Source organism: Vipera ursinii (assembly GCF_947247035.1).
Source record: "Vipera ursinii genome assembly, chromosome: 4".
Classification (NCBI taxonomy): domain Eukaryota; kingdom Metazoa; phylum Chordata; class Lepidosauria; order Squamata; family Viperidae; genus Vipera; species Vipera ursinii.
The window spans coordinates 15,193,913-15,212,480 of NC_139514.1; the positions used below are offsets into that span (position 1 = coordinate 15,193,913).

Below are 18,568 nucleotides of genomic sequence, written 5' to 3' on the forward strand. Positions count from 1 at the left end.
TGCTGATACCTAAGATGTCGATGTTTAGTCTTGTCATCTCTTGTTTGACCACGTACAGCTTGCCTTGATTCATGGATCTTACATTCCAGGTTCCTATGGAGAAAAAATCTTTACAGCATCGGACTTTCCTTTCACCACCAGACATATCCACAGCTGAGTGTCCTTTCGGCTTTGGCCCAGTCGCTTCATTCTTTCTGGCGCTACTAGTACTAGCCCTCTGCTCTTCCCCAGTAGCAAAATGGATGCCTTCTGACCTGAGGGGCTCATCTTCCAGCGTCATATCATTTTGCCTTTTGGTACTGTCCATAGGGTTTTCATGGCAAAGATACTGGAGTGGTTTGCCATTTCCTTCTCCAGTGGATCACATTTTGTCAGAACTCTCTGCTATGACCTGTCCATCTTGGGTGGCCCTGCACAGCATAGCTCATAGCTTCATTGAATTACGCAAGCCCCTTCGCCACGACAAGGCAGTAATCCATGAAGGGGACAATGTCTTATTAGATGCAGGAAAATACAGTTTTTCACCTCTGAGTTGCCAATATTTTAAAGCTTAACTATGGAATTAGGAAATCTAGCTTCAAATTTCCATTCACAGTGAAGTGCATTTAGGATTTTTCAACAATGGGTCAAGCATCAAGCTTTACAGAATAACAGAGTTGGAAGGGACCTTAGAGGTCTTCTAGTCCAACCCCTTGCTCAAGCAGGAGACCAGGTAGAAATAAAGCCTACCTTCCTAATGCCACAATCATAACCTCTGTCATCTCTAGGCAGAATGTAATTGGCTAGAGTTGTAGACCTCCAGCTTGGAAAAAGACAATAATAACAAATACTATGATTAATGAGGTTGCCTCTCAAACTAACCTGAGTTATCTGGTCATTATAATATTTCAAAAGCACCACCATTCAGTTCTGGGAGGGCTGTTTATAGTCAACATCTGAAACCTCATATTACTTTGACCTTTGTAAACCCATGAATTAAACTCAACCAGTTTCAACAGCCTATGATATACAAAAGAATAAACTGCTAGTAGCACCATTCAGCTAGGCTTGTTTATAAATAACCTCCAGCAGATTATTTACATCTATGTTCATTGGAAGCTTTCCTAATTAAGCAAGTGAAAAACAAGCATGCATTCTGCATCTCACTTCCTTCACCAACCCAAATCAAGCAACAGCCTATCCCACAATATGTTGCTCTGTAGGTGTTGTGCCTTTGAGTCAGTGTTGACTCCTGGTGACTGCTTGGATTAGTCCCTGCAGTCTTCTAGAATTTTCAGAAATTATTTGCTATTGCCTTCTTCTTCCTAGAGCTAAGAGTGAGTGACTAATCCCAGTAACTATTCCAAACCCAGTTGGTTTTGTCACAGTCAGGACTACAAATGACAGACTCCTGATTTCTAGCCTGGTACCTTAAACACTACACCAGACTGGATCTCAAGAGTCTACCAATTCAGACTCCAAATGGGGTATCAAATGTTTCCCTCAGAGGACTGTATGTGGAGGCAAATTGAAATCTGCAACATGGCAAGCTCTGCCTCTTCTATATGTACATGAAGTGATGAAACATATAGAAAACACTCAATGCTGACAGATACAGTAAACAAAATGAGAAAGTCTTGGACTTTGACACCATGACTGTCACTGTGTAGGTTTTGACACACACATACACACCATGGATACCACTGGTTTCCCTGCATTGTGAGATGATAGATGATAGGTGATAGATGGATAGATGGATGGATAAATAGATAGATAGATAGATAGATAGATGATAGATAGATAGATAGATAGATAGATAGATAGATAGATAGATAGATAGATAGACAGACAGACAGATAGACAGATAGATAGAAAGAAAGATAAAGAGACAGAGACAGAAATAGGAGATACCCAAAATTGGGGCCTTTCAGATGCTGAACCATCATCGAACCAACAATGAAGGATAAATCTATTAATAACTACAATACTAATGTTCTGTTTATAATCTTTGCACTGGCATCTGCTTCACCATTGTGGAAGCAATTGAAGCCAGCACAGTTTTTACTCCACTGACTGAAACATTTAATCAAGATTCAGATTGATTTTACTTAAACTTAAATTGACCCACTTGATTAGAACTCTGTTTTTTTCACTCATACATTCATTCTAAACATGTGGTCATTTGTTACTATTTACTTTGGTCTCAGCAGATGTTTCATGGAACAACTTGAATGGATTTTGGTCAAACTAATAGTCATTATCTCAAGCTAAATATTTGTGTTTACTGAATGCTGAAGTTAGGAACTGTTACCATTTGTTTGACCTTTGCATGAAAATTCCTGTGCGTCTCTGAAGAATAAAATATACAACTATTAAAGAGAAAAATATGCTAGATGCTTGCCTAACTCCAAACTTGGAGAATGATACTGAAGTGGCACAAGGCCACTTAATATCAGCCATATATTTAACGCATTTTTTTGGCCAAATTCTAAATGTTTTTGTATAGTACTTTTTCTGATTTACAATTTTTTCAATCTTTTTTCTATATAGCAAGAAAATAATCTAAGTAATAAAAAAATCAAGAGAAGGACAAGGTCATCTCATAACATGTTCGGCACTGTAACTAGGTAATTTATTCAGTGTGTAAATTTAGGAAGACTAGACTGACTAGGTTAAATAAACCGACAATCTGATTCTGTTGCCCAATTTATGTGTCACCATTACAAGCCACCATTTCAGATCCTGTTTTATTGCTTTAAGTACTTTTGAAACAAGTGATTAAATCATCATTTGAGTTTCTCTAGTAAGGATCACAGCTGGTGTCAAAACAAGCTCCTAGATGCTCTGCCTAATGAAAAGAACGGAAGAGTCATTTTTGCATAGTGAGGTTAGTGACATATAAATTTAAGAAGTAAGTACCATGGGGCTTCCTCTATAGAAGAGAAAGATTTTCTTTGGAATCAACTAAGTGAAAAAGACTAAAGGAGAATGTTATTTATGTAATTTTATTTTATTAATTTATAGGCCATTTCAGCCCATCAATTCTAAAATATATATGTAAGAGTAACAGTCAAATTTAATATACCATATAATTACAAAAAAAGTTTTTATTTTGGCAAGAAATCAAGTATTATGAATCACAACTGACATAGTGAGCTGATTATGGAGATGAGTGGCATCTGGTAACCTAGGTGCAATATGCAGACAAGCACCCTCTATAATCTTGTCCACACAACACAACAGATTGCAACCATGTATTTCATGGTTTTAACTGCCCTGTAAACCGCCCTGAGTCCTACGGGAATAGGGCGGTATACAAATTCAATCAATCAATCAATCAAGCAAGCAAGCAATCAATAAGAGCCTTGTCAAAGTGTAATGATTTAAGAGCTAAACAGCTTATGTAAAGATGTAATGTGGATGATGCAATAATAGTAATGACTCAGCAGGTGTGTGTATTCCTTTAAGAGTCTGAGTATAAAAGGGAGTCTTTCTCTCTCGTCCATTTGACTGCTGTAATTGCTGTATATTGGAGTTTGCTGTTTCACCATGTGTATGTATTTTGTTTCTAGTGTTTATTTGTAGATAGTGTGAGATAAGCCACCATTTAATTACAAACCACTGTTTACTGTATTTACTCCTGGGTTACCTCAGTGCAATAAGACTGCATGCTCTGACAAGCCTTTTCCAGAATTCTCACTTAAGGCACAAAAGCTGTGGCTTAAATGATTGATTGTGGCTTACATTTCTTGACCGATTGTTCCTTTACTGTTGATGGTTGACTCTAAAAATTTCAAAATTTTCATTGCCTGTTCCAAAACTGGTGGGTTGTATCTGTTTGATCTTCTTAATATTTAATTTTAATCCCATTTTTTCACTTTTGTCCTTAACTTTCATTACTAGAGCTCACAGAGCCCTAGCATTTTTAACTATCAGAGTACTGGTATGAACATAGCAGAAGTTATTGAAGTTTCTTAAAAACTTCAATAAGTCCACTTAAAAAACATACTGATCTTGTTCCAATCTAGCTTCTTTTAATAATAGATTGAATAGTAAATAAAATGAATAAATAAGTTGGGAACTCCCAAATCAAGATGGCAGTGCTTTTTTACAATTGCAGAAAAGGAAAAATTCCAAAGTGAAGTTTGTTTTACTCTCCATAAAGATAAATTAATGCATACACATAAAACACTCATCTGACCAAAGTGAACTACAACCATAATACACAGAAGCAGAAGTAAACACAGCTGAACAAAATGAAATAATACTTGTATCACTTGAGTAAGCAGAGTGCCAGTGATATCTCCTAATCAAATTAACTAAGCAGAATAAGAGATCATTAATCACTGTTCACATGGCAGATTTATTCCACATGTAGATGGTTGTTGGAACATGAAATTCATTTCTTAATAGCAGAAAGGCCATAAATCCAGCCTATTAACAAGTATTGTCCAATATTCCATTACAATCTCATGAATTATTTTGTTGATCGTGATTAGATGATGACGATGATAATAATGAGGAGGACGATGACAACATCAATTTATTTCACTAAAGCCTAAACAGTTTGGAACCTAAGCCTTTTCCTCAAACTTGAGGAATTGGCCAAGACTGTAAGATTCAGTTTTAGAGACAATGTTTGTGACTGCATACATTATTAGACAATAAAGACAGGGACTGTGGTTGCTGGTCCCAAATTTACAGAATGCCTTCCTAGGAAGATTCTTCTACTTGGATGGTGTTTCACATAAGCCTTGACTAATTTATTTCAAGCTGTTCTAAACTTAATTTATCTGAGTGCTTTGGTTGGTTTTCAACAATGTATTTATTTGAATACTCGATTTTCAAATGTTGTAATTAGAGTAGAAACGTCTTTGTCACCATTTGAACATTTTAGTGTGAACTTGTGTATGACTGTTTTGATAAATTTTATGACACTGTCCTAGATTACGTAAACTATCTTACAAGATGCATACAAATACAGACATACAAACATAGAGATAGAAAGTCAGCATGGTCTGGTTAAGGCAGAGGTCCCCAACCTTTTGGGCCTCAGGGACTGGTTCTGTGGGGAGAGGTTTTTCCGTGAACTGGAGGTTTTGTGGTTTTGTGAGCTGCCTGAATCCTGTGGATGGGGCTTTGCTCGTTGTGCAGACCAGTTGCTGGCATGCTGCAGCCCAGTAGTGGTCCACAGACCTGGGGTTGGGGACCCCCTGGGTTAAGGCATTGGGCTAGAAATCAAGAAATGTTGAGTTCTGGTGAAATGATGAAAGCCAGCTGATTGACTTTGGGCCAGTCATTCTCTCTCAGTCCAAAGCATCTCACTGGGTTGTTGCGGTTGTGTGGAAAATAAGGAGTATAAAGTATATTTGTCACATACTTGTCAAATAATAAAGGCTAAATAAAAATTACAAAAATGCAAGTACATCCTTTCATATAATCAGTTGGCCCTACCTGGTGGGCCTCTTCCACACTAAGAGCAGGTTAGAATTACATCTAAAGGAGGATCTGTTCTACATTAACAGGGCATCTTGTAGCTTTAACAAGACAAGTTGATTGGATGCAATTCATTCTTTCACCTGCTGGGATATCTGTTGTCACAACTGTCTGCTTCATTTTAAATGCCCTGCCTAGTAAGCTTCAATGTCATTTGAGCCCTGGTGGCTTATGGTTAAAATGTAGTGAGGCAGGCTAACTCTACCCACAGCCTGGAGTTTGATCCTGATGGCGCTTGAGACTGACTCAGCCTTCCATCTGTCTAAGGTTGGTAAAATGAAGACCCAGATTGTTGAGGGCTGACATTGTAAATCTCTCAAGAGAGTGTTGTAAAGCTCTATGGAGCAGTATATAAGTCTAAGTGCTTTTGCAATTGCTATTTGATAACATGAGCTTGAGGTTCAAGCACTAAAGAGAGAAGCTATGTTAATTTTTTTTTTTAAAAAAAACCCCTTGATTTCACACCTCTCCAAGCCCAGTAATAAATCTTACAAACTGTTCCTAATGATGATCTAATCAATAACATAGTGAGCCTTCAAACTAGTGGTGCCAGGTTCCCACACTAATCTGAAGGAGATAATCTGTGCCAACTTTGATCTGGAAAAAATGTTTAGGTAACACCCAGAAGAGTTTTGCTGAAGCCAGAAAGGATAAGCTGTGGCTAAGAGGCTCAGTTCTCTGACTCAGGGCACACTGGATTCCTGAGGCGTATACATTCATTTCAAAGAAAATGTAGTCATAAAAACAGACCCATAAAGAGTCAGCAAAAAAAAACCCCACAGAGGATGTCATTTTAACATGGAAAGACATAAAACTAGCAGTTCTTGCAAGGAGCCTCCAACATTCCTGAGAGGAAGCTGTTGTGTAAAGAGGAATGGGATTCCTCCAAGTTCTACAGGTAAAGCTAATGTTAAGCTGAAAGGGGTGTCAAGTTCCGTGATTCACAAATCACAATAGGCTGTCCAGAGTTTGCTTAGATTTTGGCTTCTTATGTTCTATAAACCTACACACTGTGGTTTGAGACAATAGCTTATAGTTTATTTTTTTGAGCAAACTCGATCTGCTACAATTGATTTAGTAACTAACACTAAGGTGTTTTTCTGTGGTCGCTATGTGTATTTTTTCCTCCTTTCATCTGGCCTTTTGAAAATATAGAATAGAATACACAGTAACAGAGTTGGAAGGGACACTGGAGATCTGACTTATACCTTATATCAGGGATCCCCATCCCCTGGTCTGTGGACTGGCACCAGTCAGGGACATGGCAGAAACCAGGCCGCGCAAAAAAGCAAAGCCCCATCCACGGGATGCAGGCAGCATGTGAAACCACGCCCCCCCACCGGTCCATGGAAAAACCTGTCTCCACAGAACCAGTCCCTGGTGCCCAAAAGGTTGGGGGGGGTCACTGCCTTATACCATTCCAGACAAGTGGCTGTTTAATCTCTCTTTTTTTAAAAAAAAAACCCCAAATGTTGGAGTAAGCCATTCCACTGATTAATTATTCTCACTGTCAGGAAATTTCTCCTTAGTTCTAGGTTGGATCGCTCCTCGATAAGATTCCGTCCATTACTTTTTGTACTTTTATATATTATTCTTATGATTTTTTTTAATGTTTATATGATTTAACTTTTCTGCCACTGTAAGATTCTACAGGTTCTACAATTGGAGAGGCATATTAATTAACGAAATAAATCAACTAACCATAATCAGACAAACATAGAAACCAGAGTGATCAAGGGATCCTTTTTTCTCTCCTCCTTCTCAATATTCTCAGACTAAAAGTAGAAACGTGAGCTTCCATCAAGTAATTTTAGAATATATTTCAATTCCTATTTCAGGTCATTTAGTTTAATATTATATGATTAAAGTACTTTTTCCCCAGAGATGGAGTCAGACAAAGCTTTGTATTAATTTAAAAAAAATCCTACTCTTATCCATAAGGGGCTGTATCTGAAAATGACCTGGAAGCTAGACTTCGTGCAGAATGCAGAGTAACAGAGCTAATAGGCCTGACTTATTACATTAATATAATATCCATTCAGTTTCCATCCTGGTGGCCAGCAGACCTCCAAATTCTAATCAAAGTTCTCACTTTCACCTAATAAAGTTCTATAAGGCTTGACTCCAAGAAGCCTTAAAGACCATATAATTCACATTGTGTGTATGCAATTAGGAGATATAAAATAGTTGCAAGGTCAGTCTGAGCTCTAAACTCTCAGCTTTCCATAAGTAAATTATGTTTGAATGCTTTTCCAAAAGGCAACTAGACTTTCTTGGGTTTTTCCTTGAAAAACTGAAGAGCTTCTTGGATGAGAAGCAAAACATTTTCAAGGCAAAACCCAAGGAAGTCCAGTTGCCTTTTGGAAAAGCACGTTTGGGACAATCATGACCCAGATGACTGAGAATCTTCATAGACACACTTCATTTTCAGATAGTTTTCTAGAGGATGAATTGTAATGCACTGCTGGCATGTGTAGAGACTGCCAAGACAAGCTCTTATGTACAAAAATGGCAACAAAATCCAAGCGTTCAGGTCCATGTCAGACAACTAAGAAAGACAGACCAGCTCCTCCTACTGTACAAGCAATGTTGTTCAAAGGATCTCAGAGGACTTTATTCAAGCAACAGAATAACAGAGTTGGAAAGGACCTTGAGGTCTTCTAGTCCAACCCCCTGCTCAAGCAGGAAACCCTGTATCATTTCAGACAAATAGTTGTCCAATCTCTTCTTAAAAACTTCCAGTGTTGGAGCATCCACAACTGCTGGAGGCAAGCCATTCCACGAGTTACTTGTTCTAACTGTCTGGAAGTTTCTCCTTAGTTCTAGGTTGCTTCTCTCCTTGATTAGTTTCCATCCATTGCTTCTTGTCCTGCCTTCAGGTGCTTTGCAGAATAGGTTGACCCCCTCTTCTTTGTGGCAGCCAATTAGATATTGGAACATTGCTATCGTGTCATCCCTAGTTCTTCTTTTCATTAAATTAGATATACCCATATTCTCCAACTGTTCTTCATATTGTTTTATTATATTTGTATAATATACAAATAAAATATAATAAACAATCAAATATAATAAAACATATGCTTTAGCCTCCAGTCCCCTAATCATCTTCGTTGCTCTTCTTTGCACTCTTAGAGCTAGAAGCTCAAAAAGCAAGTAAAAAAATGCAATCAGAATTAATCAACAGAAAGCTACTTCAACAATATTGTATAGACATTGTCATTATTTCACCAATTTATTAAACTGGACTTCACTTTGTATACAGAGTCACTTTTAAAATTTTATTCTTGGTTACCAATAAACCTTACATACCACACCTATCTTAAAATAGGAGACACAATAAGTAGAGTTTGATATTGAGATGAATGAGATACTATTAAGTCACGAGTACTTTGCTTCAGTAGTAGAAGGCAGCAATGAGACAGATGGACCAGTTAACACAGATAATAAACTTGTTTGTCCAGCAGTCGGGACAGAATCTGCCACAACCACTAAGTCTTGGATTATCATGAACCAAGATGCAGCAGTGCTTCTGCTCCATCAGCAGCTGTTCTATACCAAGCACTGGTGTCTCTGCTGAACAAATAGTCTAGGAAGCTGGGAATCGCAAAGAATTGGGGATCAACCCATTCTCCAAATCACCTGAAGGCAGGACAGGAAGCAATGGATGGAAACTAATCAAGAAGAAAAGCAACTTAGAACTAAGGAGAAATTTCCTGACAGCGAGAACAATTACCCAATGGAACAACTTGCCTCCAGAAGTTGAGAGTGCTCCAACACTGGAGGTTTTTAAGAACAGATTGAACAGCCATTTGTTTGAAATGGTATATGGTCTCCTGCCTGAGCAGGGGATTGGATTAGAAGACCTCCAAGGTCCCTTCCAACTCTGTTCTTCTGTTAAGAATCTGTTAATGATAAGGAAGTATTCTGCACTAAAATGCTGTATTTATCTCCTTGGATCTAATCAGATTCATGAAAGAAAGACAAGGTGTAGTCCGAGGAGTATCTATTAGAACAGTGAAACCAAAGTTAAAATAGTGCATAGTCTACTGATATTATTTAGCTTCACCATTTCCATTTTGAGAAGACAAATAATCTCCCTATCATCATCTCCTCTGTAGCAATGTGTTAATCTCATTTATTTGTTTGTTCATTCTGATTACTGGCACTCTTGTCCATTTCCACTACTTTATGCTTTTCATCTCACCCTCTTACCCTAACAATTGTGTTTTGACTCAAGAATTAACAGCAGGATTGATAGAGCATGTTTCTTTGGGAAAGGCACAATTTATCCATTATTGCATGACATTTACTAAAACCAAAATACTACTGTTAAATAAATTGAATACTTGCAATTAAGGCAATCCTACCTGCTTTTTATCTATGCGGCACAAAAATGACACCAGGGGAAAGCTGCTTAAACGTGGTGTACAATTAATGCTGCTGTAGCCCTCAGTTAATTGGGCCACAAATCAAAAGGTGGCCTTAAGGAACAAAGGCAAAATTAGCTCTGCCTTCACTATCAATCAGGTCCAGTCAAAAGATGCACAGAACAGAGTTATGTGTATGCTATCGATATCAAAATAACGGGAGTGATCTCAGGGCATGCTAAAAACAGTTTTTGCCCAACTGGTATCTTTGAAATGTGTTGGGGGAAAAACATCTTCAAAAATTCACCACCAGCTTGACCAATGGATAAACTTCTGGGAGTTTCTAGAGAGCTCCAGTTTGGCCAAGAGTGTGCTAAATCATGACTTGCACAAGAAATAAGTCAGAGCCACTTGAAACATGTCTGATCACTCATCCAAATAATGAAAGAATAATGAACCCATCACCCCTGCACTTTTAATTAACTGTATTTTATCAAGTCAACCTGTCAGAACCCAGTTACTGGGAGTGGGGGTTGATTTCTTTATTCTACTGTATGTTCCTGTGGGTTCTGCCATACTCCTGGAGGGGGGGGGAAAGATATGGGTGCAACAATGTATCCACTCCATTTTGCTATGACTGCTACAATGTATCCTCTCTGCTTTCCTCTCTCTGCCTGCTCTTTGATCTTTTTCCCTTGGTGCCAGCCTGGGCTGAGAATGGAATGTCCTTCCAGCCATCTGCCTTATCTCTAGCTACAGAAGAAGAAGCGTGAAGACCTAACAGCCTAACAACCTTGGGAATGGCGTCTTATCAACCCCATTCCCACAGTGGGTTCACACGTGGAGATTGGCTCATTTGAATTGACCGGATGGACTATTGGGGTGGGGTTTGCCAGTTACTCTTTTAACCTATTGGTTCTCGTGGGGAAACTCTCAGATCCTGCCTTCTATGCCTGCTGCCAACTCCTCCTAATAAAAGTTCCTTTTGGAATGAAGCTGTTCCAGGATTTATTTATTTAGCGTATGGCTGGTCACACACAGAATTAAAAGCACTTCATATTTACAAGTTAGAACAGTTAAAACAATTTTTTTGAAAAAAGAAGCAATTATAAAACCTAAGAGGAAAACAGAAATAACATTTCAGAGTTTAATGTCGAGTTTGGAGATCCAGTCAGTAGCTGCAGAGGAAGTCCTTAAAATCTCCTGGGTATCTTCTATTAGTGCATTCCCTCACTATATGTTGGATAGTCTTTCGGGGAGCCCCACAATCACATTGTGCAGAAGGTGTCTTTCCCCATTTATACAGAGAATCAGCACACACCCTATGAGTCGTTCTAATTCAATTGTATGTCACCCATATGTGTCAGGGTAGATTAAATCCTGGAGGTATACTAATAGGATTAATATGCTCAGAAATATCTTGGGAGGTATAGCTATTCCATGCTTCCATCCACTTTTGTATAGTGCTGTGATGTTCGGCCAGCAGCTTAAGCACTGTGAGGAGTGGTGGATTTCTTGACTTTAATCGACATCTTAAGAGATCAGAGGTATAGGCATGAATGGGTAGAGAGGAGTTTAGCAGGATCTTACTATACTCCCGAATGAGAGCTTCTTGTCGTCGTAAGTGCGGGGGAAGTATGTGGCTAAGAACTGGTAGCCAGTAAATAGGTGTAGATTTTATGCACCCAGTAATTAATCTCATCGTATGGTTGAGTTGAACATCAACAAGTCTTGTATGTGAGCTGTTTATCCATACAGGTGCGCAGTATTCTGCTACAGAGTAGCAAAGCCCAAGGGCTGCACATCAAAGAGTTGGAGCTGAAGCTCCCCAAGTTGTTCTGCATAGTTTTTGCAGAATGTTGTTGCTGCTGTTAACCATGGCAGCCATATTCTGAATATGTTTTTTAAAAGACAGGGTCCTGTCTAAGGTGACCCCCAGATATTTTGGAGTTGCCTCATATGGGAGCAATTTGTTATTTAGGTATACATTGAGTTCTCTTTTTGCCAGTTTATTATTAAGGTGGAAACATGATGTGACTGTCTTACTTACGCTTGGGATTAACCTCCATTGGTGGAAGTATGTGCTCAGAGTTGTAAGGTCGGCTGTAAGTACACTTTCTGTAACTTCGATGTCCTTGTGGCTATATGCTAATGCCAAGTCATCAGTGTAAGAGAACTTTGTTGATAGCGTGGGTGGTATATCAGAAATATATAAGTTGAATAAGGATGGGGCCAATACAGAGCCCTGAGGGAGTCCATTATTCAGATGTCTTTTCTTACTAATTTTATCGCCCATGATGACTTGAAAGGTCATTGCTGAGAGCATGTTATTTATTAGGCGGCCCATGGTACTACAAGGGACAGCGTGGAGGAATTTGCTTAATAGACCATCCCTCCACACCGTATCGTATGCTGCTGTGAGATCCACAAATACAACAGATGTTTTCAATTTATTCTGATAGCTGCTTTCAATGTGGCTAGTAAGACTAAGGACTTGATCGGCACAGCTCCGATAAGATCTAAACCCAGCCTGTTCAATCGGTATTTGTTTGTTAATTTTCTGTCCAATTCTGTTAAGTATCAACCTTTCAAGTAGTTTATAACAAACACTTAACAGAGCAATGGGGCGATAGTTTCTGCTTTCTTGAGAAGAGGGATCGAGGCAGGTCCTCACGCAACCAACGCAATCAACCGTGGTTATCTTGATGAAATTTTATTGAAAACAATCAATTTTGCAGCTTTCAAAACTGGTAAGCCTAGTTTTTTGGTTTAAAAAAACACACAGTAATTTTGCAGTTAATTAAAGTATTTGTTCATTATGCCACTTTTATTGTTTTTTTTTACAAGTAACTCAAGGCGGCAAACATAATACCTAATATACGTACCTTCCTCCTCCTATTTTCTCTACAACAGCAACACTGGGGTTAGTTGGGCTAGAAGAGAGTGACTGGCCCAGGGGCAAATCCTCCTAACTTTGTCTCTTGATCACACTGTTGATGGGGAAGAGGGAAACTAAGTCTGAACCTCATTTCAAACATATCAAGACAAGTACTCAGTAATATTATGGTATGACTACTTCCATCATGACAACAGAAAAATTTGTGGCATCTTAAAAAAGGGACTACAACATGTGCATTTATGACCTAAAATTTGAAAGTATTTAAAAGCACAGAAGCACATTTACTTAGAAAGACTCATAGTTCAGATAGTCCTCGACGTACGAACACAACTGTGCCCAACATTTCTAAAGCTAAGCAAAACAGTGGTTAAGTGAATTTTGCTCCGTATTACAATCTGTCTTGCCATGGTTAAGTGAAAACCCTGCAGGTGCTAGTAACGTGATTGTTAAGTGAATCTGGCTTCCCCTTGGCTTGTAAGTAGGTCGCAAAAGCTGACCCCAGGATCCTGGGATACTGCAAACCATCATAAATGTGAACCAGTTGCCAAGCATCCCAATTTTGGTCATGTGACCATGAGATGCAGCAACAATCGTAAAAGTGAAAAACGGTCATCTTTTTTCAGTGCCATTATAATTGTGGACTACCTCTATTCAAGAAAGCAATTTCCCACATAAACAAAGTCCCCAGCGTTGCAATTTCAACTTTTCATTCAGACTGCTTCTCTTTAGCATCAAACAGCAACCTGTGCATTTTTAAGGTGCTCTTGTAAACAGATGACATTTTCATTTGCAAATCAAATCCACAGTTTTCATCACAGTCCTTCTGAAGTAAGGAGGGTTTTCCCCCCACACACACACACACAACACTCATACAGTAAGCTGTGTTGATTCCCACTGAAATGATGGAATGCAAAATGTAACCCTGGCCACACAAATCTGTTTAGGTAGAAGTTCTAACAATCCAGACTGAGCCACAGAGGAAGAATGCTTGCTTCTGTTCCCTGTTTAGGAAAACCCAAATTATGCAAAATAATAAATTATCCAAATCTTACAGCAGTTTGAGGAGCACAGTTCTTGTAAATTTTAAATTGATAGCTGGAGAAGGGATATACTTTTTTTTAGACAGGAGTTCAAATAACCTTGAGAAAAATCTTCCATTATGTCTAAAACAGATGAAACTGTGCTATAGACAGTGGAACAAATGGGACTACTCCGGGTTTTTTCCTTGCAGCAAGATCTTTCATATCATTTGCTGCACAGTTCTTGTCTGTGAATGAACCTTTGACCTTCTGCCTGCTATATACTGTATGTGCCATTACTGCAGTCCAGACCAATTCTTTCACAGTCATCGGTGGAAGGAAGATATGCTAGCCAGCTACCGAATGGATATTTGTACACATTGGAAAACTGCACTCAACTGCGTGTCAAATAAAATTTACAAGTGGGCAAAGCCAGCTTTTCTGAAGCAAGAATTTCCCCCCCCCTACATTTTCAGACGGTATATTCATGCATTAAGGCAGACATTTTCTTAAAAGAAACTTTTCTTCTGTGTATTACAAAAAGAAAGATAAATCTTTTCTAAAGCGATTTTTTAAAAAATAATTATATAATTAATTAAAAAAATTAAGCACTGCCTGTCCCGTAGAGCACAGGTTTAGCCTCTCCTAAAGTTAATTTTTTATTATAATTATATAGTTAAATAATTAAGCACTGCCTCTCCTGCATAGTACGTTTAGTCTCTCAAGTTATTGTTATAAATAAACATTGCCTCTTCAAAATAATAATAATAATAATAATAATAATAATAATAATAATAATAATAATAATAATAATAATAATAATAATAATAATAATAATTTTATTTATATACCGCCCTTCTCCTGAAGGACTCAGGGTGGTGAACAGGGCAAACATATAAAAATACAGAAATACAAAAGTTAAAAAAGAATTAAACACAATGCCCAAGCTAAAACAGTAAATACATATATTAAAAACAACAGTAAAAACCCAACCCCATCAGGCCAAGCCGGCTTGTTCAAATAAATATACTAGATGTTAATTGCAAATGTTCTCTTTAATTAAAGATACTGCACTTGAATGTAGCCTAAAGAGATTCTTTGAAGTTTTGAGTGGAAGCAACAAAGAAATCTTGTTCTTAACCTTACTGCATACAGTATAATAGCAATGGCACTTAGACTTATATGCCACTTCACAGTCCTTTACAGCCTCTCTAGGCAATTTTACAGAGTCAGCAGATTGCCCCCAACAATCTGGGTTCTCATTTTATCGACCTCGTAAGGATAGAAGGCTGAGTCAACCTTGAGCCAGTCAAGATTGAACTCCTGGCAGTTGGCAGAATAGCTGAAGTGCTATTGGCGTTGATTTGATTGATTGACTGTTTGATTGATTATTCACCATCATGTTGGTATCAACTCTTCATGATAGCATAGATAGCTTGGTTGTTTTCTTGCAAACATTGCATACCCAAACTAGGCAACAACACCAGTGCACTGACTATTAGTTTGGGTAATGAAACATCTGAAAAAAAACCAACAACAACCAAGCTCAGAGAGCACCAAGGACCCCTCACGTCAACATTGAGCTACAAATATTCTCCTCTATCAATAGTTTTATTTCTTGGTGATCTGCTCGATTTGGTCCTTCAGGTCTTCCAATAGTCCATCCCTTGCCAGTTTGAGTCCACCCAATTTGCTGCTGATTGTCCAATTCTTCTCTTTTCTTGCCATACTAGAGCCATCTCCAAAGATCTCACATATTATATCCAAAATAAGATAATTTGAGTCTGGTTATTTGTGCCTCAAGTGAGAACTCTTGATTGGGTTTTTTTGATGATCCATTTGTTTATTTTCTTGATTATCCATGATATTATCAGGAATCTTCCCCAATACCAAAGTTCAAAAGCGTCAATATTCTTTGCTTCCACAGAGTGTCATAAGGAATACCCATTGCTTGCTTACCTTTAAGTAAGTACCTTTAAGTACAGACATATCATAGCATCTAAATATTTTTTCAAAGCCATCATGACTGTTGTACCAAGTGCTAGTCATGGCATATTTCCTGACTCCTTATTCTTTTATTGATGATAGCTGATCCTAAAAAGTGGAAGGTATCTACCACATTCATATTTCATTGTCAGTTCCAAAACTGGCTATCGAGCCTGTTATCATTAGTTTGGACTTCTTTATATTTAATTTTAATCCTATTTATTTGCTTCTTGATTGGTATAACTAGTTTGCATTTTCAGCTAATAGAATAGAATAGAATAGAATAGAATAGAATAGAATAGAATAGAATAGAATAGAATAGAATAGAATAGAATAGGATAGGATAGAATAGAATAGTTTCTTTACACAATGCAAGTTATTGATACTTCTTCCTCCAATTTTAAAACCATGTTCATCTTCTTCCGATCCAGCTTTCCTTAATATATATTCATCATATAGGTTGTATAAATAAGGGGAGACTATACAACCTTGTCTCATTCCTTTGCCAACCTGGAACCAGTCTCTTCCATCATGTTCTGTTTCTGCTCTGGCGTCTTGATTTATTTATAGATTTTACATGAGGACAATGAAATAACTTAAGATTCCCAAATACATTCCCAAGTAGAATGTGATTCTAAGTACATTCCACAGTTTGACATAATTATAATACAATTAAAGGCATTTCTATAATTAATGAAGCACACAGTGACTTCTTTCTATTATTCTTTGGCTTTTTCAATTATTCAATTGACAATTATACCTCATGTTCCTTGGCATTTTCTAAACCAAACTTGAATGTCTGTTGTCTAGGTCCAAATCTGTGTTGGACGATCCTAAATCTTATTTAGCTAGTGTATGAAACAAAGGATACTACATGGTAGTTGACACATTCTGTTAACTCTCCTTTTTGGATATTAAAATATTGATTGACCTCCAATCTTTTGGCTGTTGTGTTGGGTCTCCAAATTTACAGGAATAGCTAAGCTAGAATATTTACTCATTCTTCTGTTGCTGGCCATATTTCAGTGAACTTTCCATCAGCTTCCGCAGCTGACTGCCAATTTAACTTCATCTTCTAATAGTAGAGGTTCTTGTAGGTAGGGAAAATCTTCCAAAGTATCTTGGATGTTGACATCTCTACTGTACAGTATTTCAGTGTACTTCTTCCATCTTTAATACTTTTTGAATCAGCTGTTTGTCTATTGACTTCCTTTAGGTTGGAATCTTCTTCTAATTTCAGAGATCTTTTGGAACTCTTCCTTTTGCTCCATATCTCTTTCTTCAAAGTCTTCACAAATGTTGTTGTAACACTTCTACTTGTATCTTCTAAGAACTCTCTGAAATACTTTGTTAAGTTCCTCTCTGAGACTTTTAGCCTTCTTGGCTTTAACCTCTCCACTTGGTCATCTCCATGGTAGGTTCTGCCATCCATTTCTTCTGTTTCTTCATCTTAGGAAATCTGCTTTCACATTCATCCTTAATGACTTCTTTGGCTTCTGGTTCTCTAGCAATGAGATTTGGGACTTCGAATCCATTTCTGATGTTCTGCTTGAACACGATGGGTATATGCCCAAGGTCATATTATAGAAACAACCTCCTCCCCCTCTCTCTCCCTCTTCATCCACATAAGCAATTTGTCATCTGTCCTACAATCAGTACCTATGTCTGTGGTGCTGTACCTGAGATCCTTTACCTCCTTTTAGAAATACACACCCACCAAGACACATAAATAAATACATACATATATATCCAGACATACATACTATCTCTTGCTGAAATGCTGTTGGCATAACACATTACCACCAACAAGAGCATCAACCAATATCAGTTTTAAAATTAACACAACCAGAAGGGAAAAAAAGTACCTTCCATTGCTCTTTTGAAGAAGACTTTGCAGCTTCCACAAGTGAGGACACCATAGTGGCACCCAGAAGCTTCATCACCACAGATAAGGCAGATCTTCTGGGGCAAAGGTTCAAACCCATACTGAGGGCTCTGACCCGCTTCGCCATCAGACCTAAACCAAATAGACAAAAATAAGAAACCGAAAGTTAAGAGGGAAGCAGCAGCAAATCTTACTCTACAAAGGACACTCAAATCCTGCGGGGTTTAGAAAAACCAGAATATGTACCGTACTTGATAAATAAGAGAGGTTTTTTTTTCCAAAAGAGCTATGAATACAAGTCAACCATCTTAGATTGCAGGACAGGCTTAATAGTTCTTGTGCAGTGGCCTGTCTCTTGTAAATGCTCACCTGCTTCCATCCGTGTCACCTAAGGCAGGATTTTTCAAGCAGTGATTTGGGTACCACCTGTGGTACATTGGCACCTGGCAGGTGGTACGCGACCATCCTAGAAAAGTGGTAGTGGGGGAGGGGAATGAGCTGAACCGGTGGCAGCACCACGCAAGCCTGCGTAAGAGACAGTTGGAGCTGCAAGGCTCTCAGGGCTCAGCGGAAGCGCCAGGATCAGCACCAGGCTCCTGCTGGAGCTCGGCGCTCATCCTGGCGCTTCTGCTGATCCCAAAAGAAGTGCCGATCAGCTGGAATGCTGCTGCATTCCAGGGTTCTTGTGATTTACATTCAGATGCTTGGCAACTGATTCATATTTATGACCGTCACAGTGTCCCAGGGTCATGTGAAGTGACCAATATCTGTTACAACCACTCAGCAGAGGGGGGGGGAAATAAAAACCAAACACCACCACCACCACACCCCCCGCTGCCAATCCTCAACAGAAATGCTCACAACAATGAAAACCTCGGACAGGAGGAAGAGTGCTGCCATACTTCATTTCTTTTTTCCTTTTTTTTTTGGTCATCAA

At 38.4% G+C, this 18,568-nt stretch overlaps 1 protein-coding gene across 1 annotated transcript in view; it reads right to left on the reverse strand.

Moving 5' to 3' along the window:
- The window catches only part of PGR (progesterone receptor), a gene marked incomplete at its 5' end in the record, with an annotated part of 92,927 nt that overhangs the window by 66,585 nt on the left and 7,774 nt on the right, over positions 1-18,568 (reverse strand). Inside the window, one exon of the mRNA XM_083361767.1 lies at positions 17,612-17,763. Within this exon, the coding sequence (XP_083217893.1) occupies positions 17,612-17,763 (152 nt within the window). The remainder of the gene's footprint in view (positions 1-17,611; positions 17,764-18,568) is intronic.